This window comes from Piliocolobus tephrosceles, chromosome 19 (assembly GCF_002776525.5).
Source record: "Piliocolobus tephrosceles isolate RC106 chromosome 19, ASM277652v3, whole genome shotgun sequence".
Classification (NCBI taxonomy): Eukaryota; Metazoa; Chordata; class Mammalia; order Primates; family Cercopithecidae; genus Piliocolobus; species Piliocolobus tephrosceles.
Window position 1 is genome coordinate 12,038,145 of NC_045452.1, and position 14,946 is coordinate 12,053,090.

General features: G+C 47.4%; 1 protein-coding gene across 9 annotated transcripts in view; it reads left to right on the plus strand.

Annotated features, from left to right (window-relative positions):
• The first annotated feature begins 569 nt into the window (after positions 1 to 569).
• EIF4ENIF1 (eukaryotic translation initiation factor 4E nuclear import factor 1) overlaps positions 570 to 14,946 on the plus strand; it is a 59,653-nt gene continuing 45,276 nt past the window's right edge. For 4 of the 9 annotated variants that reach the window (XM_023185428.1, XM_023185429.1, XM_023185430.1 and 1 more), the window contains exons 1-2: positions 570 to 1,158; positions 2,299 to 2,421. In XM_023185428.1, coding sequence (XP_023041196.1) covers positions 1,057 to 1,158; positions 2,299 to 2,421 — 225 coding nt within the window. In that variant the 5' untranslated portion in view covers positions 570 to 1,056. Of the gene's footprint in view, positions 1,159 to 1,180; positions 1,653 to 2,298; positions 2,422 to 14,946 lie in introns of those variants that run through there. The other 5 variants (XM_023185432.1, XM_023185435.1, XM_023185433.1 and 2 more) reach the window with 3 other exon arrangements.

Below are 14,946 nucleotides of genomic sequence, written 5' to 3' on the forward strand. Positions count from 1 at the left end.
GCACTCCAGCCTGGGCGGCAGAGCAAGACTCCGTCTCAAAAAAAAAAAAAAAAAGAAACACACTTTATTCAGTAATACAAACGAAAAGAAAAAGGTTTTCTGTTGCCAAGATTCACAAGGGAGCCGAGTTAGTGGTCACTCACTGCTTAATACCCTAATTTCACAAGTGAAGAAAGTGAAGTTCCAACAAAATAGGCCTTGGAAGAAATGTAGACGTCGCTGTCCTTTAACGAGGAAAATTGCGTTCTCCTTCGCGCCTATGTATCCCTTCACCCCAACGCTGCGAGTATCACAGGGCAGAAATGGGTGCTTGTGGTATTCCTGCACAGAGGACCTCCTCCCTAGGACGGCAGTTACTCGCACTGCTCACATATTTGCATTTCTGTGGCCCCGTCAGCCGAGTCTGCACTACGTGGTAAGCGCTTGACATTCGCGGTCTCAACTCCACTCGCACTTCCCCTTTCCGTGCAGGCTAAGGACAGATTCAGGTTACGGGAGGGAAAGAACATTTCAATGAATTTGTCAGTCGCCTTTATCTCTATCAAAGCCAATCGTGACAAGTTTGTCTATTAATGCAGCAACCAGTACTGTCGCATAAGCCTCATAGATTTAGAGAGGCCATTTTAGAAACACGACCGAAACTTAGCGAAGTCAGCTTTGCCCAAGATCACGCCACTCGCACAACAGCTGAGGTTCGAACCCGCACTGGGAAGGCTCGGAGGACCCCAATCTCCTATCTCAAATTCCCCACTGCCGAAGCCCCACGGTTCTCTGCCGATGCGAACCGTGCAAATACAGGGGTGGTCGCGCCACACGCCGCGCTAGCCGCCAGCCCAGGCCCATCTCGCCGCCGCCTCCCCGGGAGAGTGTCGTGCCGCGAGTCTCGGGTCCCAAGTGCCACCCGCTCCGCCCCGCAGTGCGCGTGGGAACGCGGTGGCGGCGGCCTCGGGGCTGCCCACGGCGACCGCCTGCGCGCACGGGAGCGGGCTTCTGCTGTCCCCACCGCGGCCTCCTCCTCGTCGCCACCGCCTCCCCACCTCCCGGCCCGCGCAGGGGATGGCGTCTGGGGGGCGCGCGGCGATGCTTCTTTTCCGCCCGGCACCGCTGCAGCCACCTCACATCCGGGCGTGCGGCGGGGAAGGCGGCGCCGGGGCCCGGGTGCGTGGAGGGAGTTATTAAGGGGGAGGGGGCCGAAGAGGAGGGGCGGAGGGCCGGGCTGCAGTTACGGCGGCTGAAGAGAGACAGCCCGAGCGGGTCGGGGTGGGGGCGCGAGAGGGAAGGCTGCGGGGAGCGGAGCTGTGACCGGCGCGGGCGGCTGGGAGGGGAGCGGCGACCGAAGCAAAGGGCCGCCGAGCGGCGGAGGCACCGAGTAAGGGCCAGCGGCGGTGGCGCCTGGGTCCGGGGCACCGCGCGCCGGTGCTCGCGGGTGTAGAAGGGGCGCGGGCGCATTGCTCCCGGGGTCGCGTGCGTGAGCAGAGGGTGAGCAGAAGCGCGAGGCCCGCAAGGCGGCCGGCGGGTAGCCGGCGGGCTGGCTGGGGGGGGACCGAGCCGCCGGGCCGGGGAGGACGGCTGCGGGCCTGCGCCAGTTCCAGCTCGAAGCGCCCGGGCCGGGAGATTCGGCCTCCCTGCTCCCTGCGGCCGGCCGCCCCTCAGTGAGTACCGTCCCCGCCCTTCCTCCGAAGGAGGCCGCTGGGCCCGGGCCTGCGTGAGGGGCTGCGGGTTGGGGTCGCGGCCCGGGGAGGCCAAGTTTCGGAGCTGAAGCCGGTGCTCGCTCTTTCCTTGCCATCGGCGCCCCTGACATGGCCACAGGTGCGGCTGGCCGGGCGAGGGGCGCTCGGGCCCCGTCCCCAGTCCCTGATCCCCGGATAACAAGGGGCAGCTGGCGCCGTCCATTGGCAAGTGACAGGCACTTTACAACAGACTTCGCGGGTTCCCAGCCCAACCAGTCTTCTGCCTGCCCCCAGTCCGGGAAACTTCCCCACCAGTCTTGAAAGATCCCCCTGGGTGGCAGCTCCTAATCTTGGTTTCTCTTTGTGTTAAAGCTGCTTAAAGGTTATATACCTTGAGTTGGGCACCTTCTGCTTTTTACCATGTTGATGCTTAGGATACTAGGAGAGATAACTGAGTACCAACGATTCTATCTCCGAGTTCTAATTTATAGCATAATTTTGGGGTGGGGACTTATTTTTAACGCTAGCTGTTTTAAGAGATTAAAACGTTTCAGCCTCTGAAGAAACAGCCAAGATTTCTGAAAACTTACTGTTCTTGGTGACAATTTTGTGCCGATTTATCTTCCAGGTGCAGAGCATTGTAGACCAAGGAGCCATGGATAGGAGAAGTGTGGGTGAAACAGAAAATGGAGATGCTTTCCTTGACCTGAAGAAGCCACCTGCCTCCAAATGCCCCCATCGCTATACAAAAGTAGGGTTTGCCACTAATTAAATAGTGTTTCTTTTTAGGTGGGGAAGTTAGTAACATTGTATAACCATTTAATTCCTATTAAGTGGTAATCTCATTCTGACTCACTACATGGACTAAATATTAACTAAATTTAGTAGAGCATTACTTTGAACATTTTTCTGCAAGTGCCGATACCTAGAGTTTAAGCTGGAATTTGCTTTGAGAGGCTTTTAGGTGAAGGGAATGTAGGCTTAGATTTTTTTTAAATTGCAGATCAGTATACTTTGTAAGTTCTGTAACAGCTATGTAATTGGTATGTTATTGATTTACATACTGTACTGTGAGGATTAAAGCTCTAGGATGTGCCACAAAATTAGTGTCCTCTGTATTGTTGTTTCCTTAAGAGGCAGACTCCCCATAGGAATGCTCTTGAGTGTGCTTGGTGGGGTAACTGGATTTTTCAATCCTATTTTTTTACTTTCTATTACAAATTGGATATGGACTCAAAAAAGTAAGGCTTCAGTCATATTTCCCCTAGTTGAAAACTGGAGATGCTTAAACTGCTTGTCCAGATAACTGCTTTTGGGGTAGAGAGGAAGTCATATTTATTAAAGATCTTGCTTCAGTACATGTCTTGTTGGCTACTGAATGTTTCTGAAGAAGTTGACAGGACTCGAATTGTAAATTCATTTCTTGGTCCCTAAAATATATCAGGCTGGTTCCCATAAAACTTGCTTAACAGTGTTGAAGCAGTTGGGACATTGACAACAAGAACGGTTATATCCTAATTGGGCCCACATCCATATATCCTTAGTATGGACTTTTTTAAAAATTTTTTTATTTTATTTATTTATTTATTTATTTATTTATTTATTTTTTGCACGCGACAGGGCCTCATTCTGTCGCCCAGGCTGGAGTGCAGTGGTGCGATCATGGCTCACTGCAGCCTGGACCTCCCGGGCTCAAGCCATCCTCCCGTCTCAGTCTCCTGAGTAGCTGGGACCACAGGCGTACACCACTACGCTCGGCTAGTTTTTGTATTTTTTATAGAGATGGGAATTCGCCATGTTGCCCAGGCAAACTCCTGGGCTCAAGCAATCCGCCCACCTTGGCCTCCCAAAGTGTTGGGATTACAGGGGTGAGCCACTGTGCCAGGCCTCAGTCATTGCTCTAACATGGCTAATTGTCCCTGGCTTCCTGGGATACTGAGTGGTTAATGCTTTAAAGCCAGCTGTTGTTTATGTACTGGTGCACTACTCTTACCTACTTGATAAAGTATCAAATGCTGTCAAATTAATATTCATTTTCAGTACTGAAGAAAACTGTAAGAGAAATGTTTTCAGGTGTAAAGCGTTCTTGGTTGATTGCTGTCTTAGGATGGTCTGTTTTGGCATGACAGCATGTGAGCTGATAGAAAACTTTTTCCACATTCAGATTTGGTCTTCCCAAATATATTTCTCTCAAACCTGAGAGTGTTTAGAGTAGTGTTTTACAACTTAGATTCATTTCTTGAAATGGTGACAGGTGAATTCTGAATGGAGAAAAGCCATCAAATGAAGTAAAATGTAAATCTTCCAGTACTTATTTTCTTATTTTTGTTTTTTTTTTTTGAGACGGAGTTTCACTCTTGTTGCCCAGGCTGGAGTGCAATGGCACGATCTTGGATCCCCACAACCTCCCCCTCCTGGGTTCGAGCGATTCTCCTGCCTTACCCTCCCGAGTAGCTGGGACTACAGGCATGCGCCACCATGCCCAGCTAATTTTTGTAGTTTTAGTAGAGACGGGATCTTGCCATGTTGGCCAGGCTTATCTCAAAATCCTGACCTCAAGTGATTCATCTGCCTCAGCCTCCCAAAGTGCTGGGAGTACAGGTGTGAGCCACTGCGCCCGGCCCCCTTCCAGTACTTTTTGTTTTTCTTTTTCTTTTTTTTTTTTTTGAGCCATAGTCTCGCTCTGTCTCCCAGACTGGAGTGTAGTGGCGTGATCTTGGCTCACTGCAACCTCTGCCTCCCTGGTTCAAGTGATTCTCCTGCCTTAGCCTCCCAAGTAGCTGGGACTACAGGCACACGCTGCCACACCCAGCTAATTTTGTTTTTGTATTTTTATTTATTTATTTATTTTTGAGACGGAGTTTCATTCTTGTCGCCTAGGCTGGAGTGCAGTGGTGCTATCTCAGCTTACTGCAACCTCCGCCTCTGGGGTTCAAGTGATTCTGCTGCCTCAGCCTCCCAAGTAGCTGGGATTACAGGCATGCACCACCACGCCCAGCTAATTTTTGTATTTTTAGTGGAGATGGGTTTTTGCCATGTTGGCCAGGCTGGTCTTGAACTCCTGACCTCAGATGATCCAACCACCTCAGCCCCCCAAAATGCTGGAATTACTGGTGTGAGCCACTGTGCCTGGCCTATTTTTTTTATTTTTTATTTTTAGTAGGGATGGTTTCACTGTGTTGCTGGTGTCAAACTGCTGAGCTCAGGTGATCACCCACCTCGGCCTCCCAAAGTGCTGTGATTATCGGTGTGAGCCACCGAGCCCGGCCCCTTCCAGTACTTTTATTATTATTATTATTATTATTAAGATGGAATTTCATTCCTGCTGCTCAGGCTGGAGTGCAATGGAGCAATCTCGGCTCAATGCAACCTCTGCCTCCCAGGTTCAAGCGATTCTCCTGCCTCAGCCTCCGGAGTAGCTGGGATTACAGGCATGTACCACCATGCCCGGCTAATTTTGTATTTTTAGTAGAGACAAGGTTTCTCCATGTTGGTCAGTCTGGTCTCGAACTCCTGACCTCAGGTGATCCACCTGCTTCAGCCTCCCGAAGTGCTGGGATCATAGGTGTGAGCCACCGCACCCAGCCTTTCCAGTACTTTTTGAACTAAAGTTCTAACCGGTTGTCTACTGGTAGAGTCCAGGCAGAGAGGCTTTTGAATCACTTTCACACACTGATCAGAGGTTAACATGTATATTTCGGCCGGGCGCGGTGGCTCACGCCTGTAATCCCAGCACTTTGGGAGGCTGAGGCGGGCAGATCACAAGGTCAGGAGATTGAGACCACGGTGAAACCCTGTATCTACTAAAAATACAAAAAATTAGCCGGGCGCAGTAGTGGGCGCCTGTAGTCCCAGCTACTCAGGAGGCTGAGGCAGGAGAATGGCGTGAACCCAGGAGGCAAAGCTTGCAGTGAGCTGAGAACGCGCCACTGCACTCCAGCCTGGGCGACAGAGCGAGACTCCGTCTCAAAAAAAAAAAAAATGTATATTTCATCTTTGTGTATGTTTCTATCTTTATGCTTAAGTCATTTTTAGGAAGATAATTTCTCTTTCTTAGGGTAGGACTTATGTTTCTTTGCAGTAAAGATTAAGAACCTCAGTATTGTCCATTTTTGACAGTCCAACCGCAGAATTCTGTCATACTTAGATAAATGTGCCTTGAAGAACTGGTTAAAAGCATTTTTTAGCTTAATGACAGTGGAGCTTAGATTTAAGTCTTTTCTACCAAATTAATTGGAAATAGATTTACTTTCTACTCTGAAGAGGATTTAGTTAATGACAATTTTAGGATAGTGTTTAGGCAGTGTTAGGGTAGTGCTTTCATGTTTTTCAACACTCTAGTAATTTTGTGCGGGACTTGGGGATAACGAAGTCTTCTCCCTTTAAAGAGAGCTTGAAATGATTATATGTTACTAGCACTGTAATACATATATTAGTTCCACAACTGGAATAATATTCAAACCATCCTTCTTCCTTTTCTATATACTGAGATCAAACTACTGGAATAAATAGACTAATGATGTTTCTGCCACTTCAAGTTCATGGGCTAGATCTGGAAGCAGTAGAGGGAAACTGTTCTCATTGGTGATTTTGAGGTGGAGTTTCGCTCTTGTTGCCCAGGCTGGAGTGCAATGGCGTGATCTTGGCTCACGGCAACCTCCGTCCCCCAGGTTCAACCTATTCTCTTGCCTCACCCTGCTGAGTAGCTGGGGTTACAGGCATGTGCCACCACACCCAGCTAATTTTTGTATTTTTAGTAGAGATGGGGTTTCTCCATGTTGGTGAGGTTGGTCTCAAACTCCCGACCTCAGGTGATCCGCCCACCTTGGCTTCCCGAAGTGCTGGGATTATAGATGTGAGCCGGCCAGTGACTTTTTTTTTTTAATAGGTGGTGTATTCTGTGGAAACTTGTAGCTGTGTATGTTTACTTACAGGGTCAAAAAAAGACATTGGCCAGATGAGAGGGCCCCTTAACCTTTGATCCTTCTTAGTTTAGTGTTCAATTGCTTTCTGGGATAATGTTAGTAGTTTGTTGTTCAGAACTCGAAGAGTTTTTGTTTCTCCCCCATGAGTAGAAGTAGTACAGATGTCAGGTACTTTTCAGGATAATGTACCAGAGTTTCCTTTTGTGCTAAGACGTCTTTAAGTTCAGCTTGTTTCTCAAATGTTAATATGCCTGGGGAATCACGTTTAGGCCTTGGGGAAGGAATTCTGAGTGGTAAGCAGGGGTGGTCCTGAAGATTCTGCTTTTCAACCCACTCCCAAGTGGTGCACATGTTGCTGGTCCACTGACTATACTTTGAGTATCAAAGCTTTGGTCTTCCTTAGAGAACTTGATAAATGGTGTTGGTGGTGTCAAGTAACTCAGAGGATGCATAGTTGTTATTTGGGGTTCAGATGATGTTCATTGTGCTTCCAAGAATATCTTAGGAACTCAAGTTAGAGTCACATGGGGTGCTTTCAGCCCTACTCCTAAACCTCAGTGTGGGATGGTTATAAGTGGGTTTATCATATGCACCTGTTACCCTGAGGGTCTGGAGCCCCTAAGTTGTAAATGGTGGTCTGTTTTTTAGGCCAGATTCCTAAGACCAAAAGCTATATTTTGGTAGTATCTAAGTATGCATTTTTAAAGTGATTGGATCATGTTGAAGGACTTTTGGAGATTATAGAGTGGGGTCTCACCCGAAAGTTGTGGTTTAAAAGTGGTTTAGACAATGGTTCTCAAAGGGTGGTCCCTGAACTAGCATTAGCATCATCTGGTAACTTGTTAGAAATACAAATCTCAGGCCTCTTCTCAGTGGTATTAAAGGAGAAACTTGGGGAGCAGAGCTTAACCATCTGCATTTAACAAGCTCTTCAGGGGATTCTGACTCTGGTTCAAGTTTGAGAACCATTGGCTTAAGAAATGATCGCCTCCATGGCCGGGCGCGGTGGCTCAAGCCTGTAATCCCAGCACTTTGGGAGGTCGAGACGGGCGGATCACGAGGTCAGGAGATCAAGACCATCCTGGCTAACACGGTGAAACCCCGTCTCTACTAAAAATACAAAAATCTAGCCGGGCGAGGTGGCGGGCACCTGTAGTCCCAGCTACTTGGGAGGCTGAGGCAGGAGAATGGCGTAAACCCGGGAGGTGGAGCTTGCAGTGAGCTGAGATCCGGCCACTGCACTCCAGCCTGGGCGACAGAGCGAGACTCCGTCTCAAAAAAAAAAAAAAAAAAAAAAAAAAAAGAAATGATCGCCTCCTGACTGAGTGTAGTGGCTCACACTTGTAATCCCAGCAGTTAAGGAGACTGAGATGGGAGGATTGCTTGAGCCCAGGAGTTCAAGACCAGCCTGGGCAGGATGACAAGACCCTGTCACTACAAAAAAAATTTTAAAAATTAACTGAGTATGGTGGCATGTTGCCTCTAGTCTCAGCTACTCAGAGGTCAGGGACAGGGGACTGAGGTGAGAGAATCGTTTGAGGCTGCAGTGAGCCGTCATCGGGCCATTGCACTACAGCCTGGGCAACAAAGAGAGACCCTGTCTCAAAAAAAAAAAAAAAAAAAAAAAATCACCTGGCAGTGCTGCTAATTCAACTTTCTCTTCACCAGAGGCACTTGTTCACCAGTTATTAAGGAATATAGTACCTGCTATTCTGTTAGCAATGCTGTCTTCTGCTTGAAATACAAAATAGAAATGTTTTAGACCATTCCACTATTCAAATCCATGTGGTTTTTTTTTTTTTCTGTTTTTTGTTTTGAGATGGAGTCTCGCTCTCTCGCCAGGCTGGAGTGCAGTGGCCCGATGTCGGCTCACTGCAACTTCTGCCTCCTGGGTTCAAGCAATTCCCCTACCTCAGCCTCCTGAGTAGCTGGGACTACAGGTGTGCACCACCACGCCCAGCTAATTTTTTTTGCATTTTAGTACACATGGGGTTTCACCATGTTGGCCAGGATGGTCTTGATCTCCTGACCTCATGAGCCACCCACCTTGGCCTCCTAAAGTGCTGTCATTACAGGCCTCAGCCACCACGCCCAGCCTCAGATCCATGATTTTTTCTTCAAGTGAACAGACTCTTTTTTTGTTTTTTTTTTTTTTGAGACTGAGTCTCACTCTTGTCACCCAGGCTGCAGTGCAGTGTTGCAATCTTAGCTCACTGCAACCTCTGCCTCCCAGGTTCAAGCAATTCTCCTGCCTCAGCCTCCTGAGTAGCTGGGATTACAGGCATGTGCCATGATGGCCAGCTAATTTTTGTATTTTTAGTAGAAACGGGGTTTCACCGTATTGGTAAGGTTGGTCTCAAACTCCTGACTTCAAGTGATCCACCTGCTGCTGCCTGCCAAAGTGCTGGGATTACAGGCGTAAGCTACTGCACCCAGCCAAATAGGCTAATCTTATAGAGGATACATACGTTATGCTGTTCTTCTTTTGCTCCTGTATTTTGCCATTGATTCCTTATTGACTGTCACCTGCCAGTTGGACAGAGAATAAAAGCAGAGACACTCAGAACATTCAGCTTGATACTGATCAGTGTTAAACATGCGTGTTAAAGGTAAAAGTGAATGTTGAATTATCTTAGTTTAACCTCATGTGGAATTTTTTTTTTTTTTTTTGAGACAGGCTCTCACTGTGTTATCCAGGCTGGAGTGCAGTGGTACAGTTAACTCACTGCAGCCTTGAACTCTGCATTCAAGTGATCCTTCCACCTCAGCCTCCTGAGTAGCTAGGACTACAGGTGTGTGTCACCACACATGGCTTGTTTTTTCATTTCTTTGTAGAGATAGGATCTCATTACGTTGCCCAGGCTGGTCTCCAACTCCTGACCTCAGCAATCCTCCTGCCTCAGCCTCCTAAAGTGCTGGAGTTATAGGTGTGAGCCACTGCATCTGGCCCCATGTGGACTCTTCATAACCTTGACTGGTTACAAAGTGGCATTATTGTAGTCATGAGTGTCTCCAGGGATCTTTAAAGGAGGCCACCCTAATTCGTGGCTGGTAGGCCAATTGGTCATAGCAGTCAGTACAGCCATGTTTGTCTTTCCTTTAAAACAATCAGGAAAATGGACAAGCAGTTGATGTGACTGACTTGAGTAATCCTAGCCTTCTTGGATATAATCAGAAGACTTGAAGCCAATCCCCAGAGAAAAGAGTAACTGTGATTTAAATCCTAGGTTGAAACAGGAATCAGGTGGTCAGTTTTTCTGTATAAAAATCTTGTTTGATAACTTTAAATGTATCTTTCATAAACTGAGTAGTAACTCTAACAGGTGACATTTCTGAGACAAATTTAGTTATAAATGTCTTAAGCTAATATAAGGATACCTATTTATGTTGGAGAAGGTAAAATTATGGTATGAAAAGTCATTGGGAGGACAAGGTGGGAGGACGAATTGAGCCCAGGAGTTCACTACCAGACTGGGCAACATAGTGAGACCCCATCTCTTAAAAAAAAAAAATAGCCAGGGGTGGTGGTGTGCACCTGTGGTCCCAGATACTCAAGAGGCTAAGGTGGGAGGATCACTTGAGCTTGGTAAGTTGAGGCTGCGGTGAGCTATGATTGCATCATTGCACTCCAGCGTGGTCAACAGAGTGAGACTGTCTCGGGGGAAAAAAAAAAATTCAATCTTAGTGTGTCAGCTGTCCAGAAAACCTGTCTAACTGGAAGTTCTTAGAACAGGCTGGCTGGTGGACCGTAGAGAATAGCTTCTGACTGCTTTTTACTGCCCGTTCCTTTTTGGTTGTTGTTGAGACAGAGTCTTGCTCTGTCGCCTAGGATGGAGTGCAATAGCACGATCTTTTTTTTTTTTTGAGACGGAGTCTTGCTCTGTCACCCAGGCTGGAGTGCTGTGGCCAGATCTCAGCTCACTGCAAGCTCCGCCTCCCGGGTTCACGCCATTCTCCTGCCTCAGCCTCCCGAGTAGCTGGGACTACAGGCGCCCGCCACCTCGCCCGGCTAATTTTTTTGTATTTTTTAGTAGAGACGGGGTTTCACCGTGTTAGCCAGGATGGTCTTGATCTCCTGACCTCGTGATCCGCCCATCTTGGCCTCCCAAAGTGCTGGGATTATAGGCTTGAGCCACCGCGCCCTAGCACGATCTTGACTCACTGCAACCTCCACCTCCCGGGTTCAAGTGATTCTCCTGCCTTAGCTTCCTGAGTAGTTGGGATTACAGGCGTGTGCCACCATGCCCAGCTAATTTTTTTTATTTTTCGTAGAGACAGGATTTCGCCATGTTGGCCAGGCTGGTCTCAAACTCCTGACCTCAAGTGATCTGCCCACCTTGGTCTCCCAAAGTGCTGGGATTACAGATGTGAGCCACTGCACCCGGCCTCTGCCTTTTCCATTTGTTTTAGTTTTATTTTGTTTTGTTTTGAGAGGGAGTTTTGTTCTTGTTGCCCAGGCTGGAGTGCACTGGTGTAATCTCGGCTCACTGCAACCTCTGCTTCCCGGGTTCAAGTGATTCTCCTGCCTCAGCCTCGCGAGTAGCTGGGATTACAGGCGCATGCCTCCATACCCGGCTAATTTTTTGTAATTTTAGTATAGATGGGATTTCTCCATGTTAGGCTGGTCTCGAATGACCTTGGGTGATCCGCCTGCCTCACCCTCCCAAAGTGCTGGGATTACAGGTGTGAGCCACCACGCCCGGCCAGGAATATTTCCCTTTTAATCCCCCTTCCATAAATGTGACTTACGTGAAATTCTACATAATGTCAGAATGTCCGTCAGAATGCATAGTTGCTTCTGCATAGGATTTCTGCAGAAAGAAATGGATAAGGATTTTAACTATTGTTCTTTTGGGCTTTTGTTGAGATTCATTTGCTTTCCACTTTAATATTGATCACCAAAAATGGGTGTTCATACTAGTAATTCCCCAATAGGTTTTGGGAGGCTTGACCCATTTTCTTTAAGGAAGGCTGCTGCAACTAAGAAAATATGTTTATGCTTCCTTGGGTGTGTGATTCTTGGGCAGTTAGCAGCTTGTTCTTGCCTAGTCAGGATTTAGTAACCTGTGCCAAAAGTGAAGTCTCAGGTATTAACTCTTGTATTCTCCATATGGTAATCTTAATGAATTCATTCGTGATCAGTAAGTTCCAATGGGTTAACACTTTCCAGGCTAGGGACAGTGGCTCACACTTGTAATCCCAGCACTTTGGGAGCCTGAGGCAAGCTAATCACTTGAGCCTAAGAGTTCAGACCAGCCTGGGCAACACAGCAAGACCTCATCTCTACAAAATTTTTTTAAAATTAGCTGGGTGTGGTGGCATGCGCCTGTAGTCTTAGCTGCTTGGGAGGCGGAGGCAAGAAAGATCACTTGAGTCCAGGAGTTTGAGGCTGCAGTGAACTATGATTGTGCCACTGCACTCCAGCCTGAGAGTGAGACCCTATCTCAAGAAAAAAAAAAAACCTCCAAAAGGATAGATTTTTAAAAAAAACCTCTCCAAAAGGGTAATATCACATCCTTTCTTGAAATACTCATAAGAAGGGAGCACTCCTAGTTAGAGTGGGCACTTCCCAAGTATTCTGTCTTTAACCACAGTTGAATGTTTTCTTTTAAAATATCCCAAAGGGGTATTTCCACAAATAATGGTAAGGGCTCTTGATGAGATGGCAAGTTGAAGAACTCTTCTCTTGGCCAGGCATGGTGGCTCACGCCCATAATCCTAACACTTTGGGAGGCCAAGGCAAGCAGATTACCTGAGCTCAGGCAGCCTGGCCAACATGATGAAACCGCATCTCTGCTAAAATACAAGAAAAAATTAGCTGGGCATGGCGGCATGAGCCTGTAATCCCAGCTACTCGGGAGGCTGAGGCAGGAGAATTGCTTGAACCCAGGAGGCAGAGGTTGCGGTGAGCTGAGGTCACGCCACTGCACTCCAGCCTGGGTGACAGAGTGAGACTCCATCTCCAAAAAAAAACTTGAGAGACTGGAAGACCTAAATGGGCGGGGATGAGAGTCATCTTCCTATGTGAAGCACTGAACCAGGCACACAGGACATATTTGTGGACAGTTATAAAGAGAGCAAATTGTGTTTTGTTTTGAGACAGAGTCTTGCTCTGTCACCCAGGCTGGAGTGCTGTGGCGTGATCTCAGCTCACCACAACTTCTGTCTCCTGGGTTCAGGCAGTTCTTGTGCCTCAGCCTCCTGAATAGTAGCTGGGATTTCAGGTGCCCACCACCAGGCCCAGCTAATTTGTTTATTTTTAGTAGAAACGGGGTTTCACCATGTTGACCAGGCTGCTCATGAACTCCTGACTCAAGTGATAGCTGGTCTCGGCCTCCCAATGTTTTGAGATTGCCGGTGTCAGCCGGCATGCCTGGCCCAAACCGTATTGACTTATCTCATGGTTTCTCTCTTCCCCACTTACGTAGGGGATCTTCTTGTGCTAGGATACCACCTTAAGCATCTTAGGATCATGCTGGAAGGTAACACATTTAGTGCTGTAAACAGTGAGGAAGTTTTCTCTCATTTTTCCCTAAATGTCCAGGTGCACTTCGGGCCATATTTTGAGAAACATGCTCAATTGGAAGCAATAATTTTTAACCTCTTTGGCGTTCATTGGAAATCTTTTGAAGGTGTGAACATTCACTGCAGAAATTGCACAAAAGCATCATTTTCCATATGGTTTCAAATGGGAGGTCTTACACTCCTTGATACCATGGAACTGGTTTAAGTCTTACTTTTCAAGAACAGTAAATACTGTTTACCTGGATGTTTACAGTGACTCCCTGCCGTTTTTACAACCCAAGAGTTGTCTTGTTTCTAAACCCATTTCTCAGACTATTAGTGAAGAAAATGGCTCTTTATAGACGGGTGAGCTATGTTTTAGCCATTGTATTTGGTCAAAAGTGTGCCCTGGCACAAATAATGTTGCTGGTGTGATTAATGCCAGTGTGTAACTAGCTTGCTACTCTGCCTTCTGCTCTTACAGGCCTGTGAAGTTTGTACCTCTGTTCACTTAAACATCATCTTTCTGTATGCTAAGCATGTCAAGTCAACAATGAAAACTGGAATAATACGGAAGTGAAAATGAGAATTTTGTTAAGTCTTGTTAACTGAGAGTAGTTGGTGTTTATCACTCTGTAATTAGAGCAATAACTCTGTAAGAAGAAAGATTATATTGAACAAAACGTTAACTTCAAATAACCTCTCAATTTGAAATTCTTTTTTTTTCTTTTTTTTTTTTTTTTTTTTTGAGACAGAGTCTTGCTCTGTTGCCGAGGCTGGAGAATCTCAGCTCACTGCAACTTCAGCCTCCTGGATTCAACCAGTTTCTCCTGCTTCAGCCTCCCGAGTGAGGCTGAGATTACAGGCACGTGCCATCATACCCAGCTAATTTTTTTAATTTTTAGTAGAGACAGGGTTTCGCTATGTTGGCTATGCTGGTCTCGAACTCCTGACCTCAAGTAATACACCCGGCCTCTCTTTTTGAGACAGGGTCTCTTGTCACTCAGCCTGGAGTGCAGTGATACAATTACAGCTCATTGCAGCCTGGATCTTCTGGGCTCAACCAAGTAGCCTGGACAACAGCCATACCACCACGTCCTGTTTTTTGTTTTTGTGTTTTTTTGTTTTTTGTTTTTTGTTTTGAGACAAAGTCTCCCTCTTTTTCCCAGGCTGGAGTACAGTGGCGTAGTCTTGGCTCACTGCAACCTCTGCCTCCCAGGTTCAAGCAATTCTCGTACCTCAGCCTCCCAAGTAGCTGGGGCTACAGGTGTGCACCCCCACACCTGGCTAATTTTTTGTTTGAGACAGAATCGTACTCTGGTGCACAGGCTGGAGTGCAGTGGTGTGATCTCGGCTCACTGCAACCTCCATCTCCCAGGCTCAGGCAGAATTGCCTGAGCCTCCCGAGTAGCTGGGATTACAGACATGCCAGGCTGGTCTTGAACTCCTGATCTTAAGTGGTCCACCCACCTTGGCCTCCCAAAGTGCTGTCATTACAGGTGTGAGTCACCGTGCCCGGCCCACATTTTCTTATTTTTAAGCTAATACGGTTTTTCTGTTCCAGGATTCCATCCAGGATACCATATTACATTTAGTTGTCCTCTCTCTTTAGGCTCCTATTTTCCTTTTTTTAAGACTGTTACCCAGGCGCGGTGGCTCAAGCCTGTAATCCCAGCACTTTGGGAGGCTGAGACGGGCAGATCACGAGGTCAGGAGATCGAGACCATCCTGGCTAACACGGTGAAACCCCGTCTCTACTAAAAATACAAAAAACTAGCCGGGCGAGGTAGCGGGCGTCTGTAGTCCCAGCTACTCGGGAGGCTGAGGCAGGAGAATGGCGTAAACCC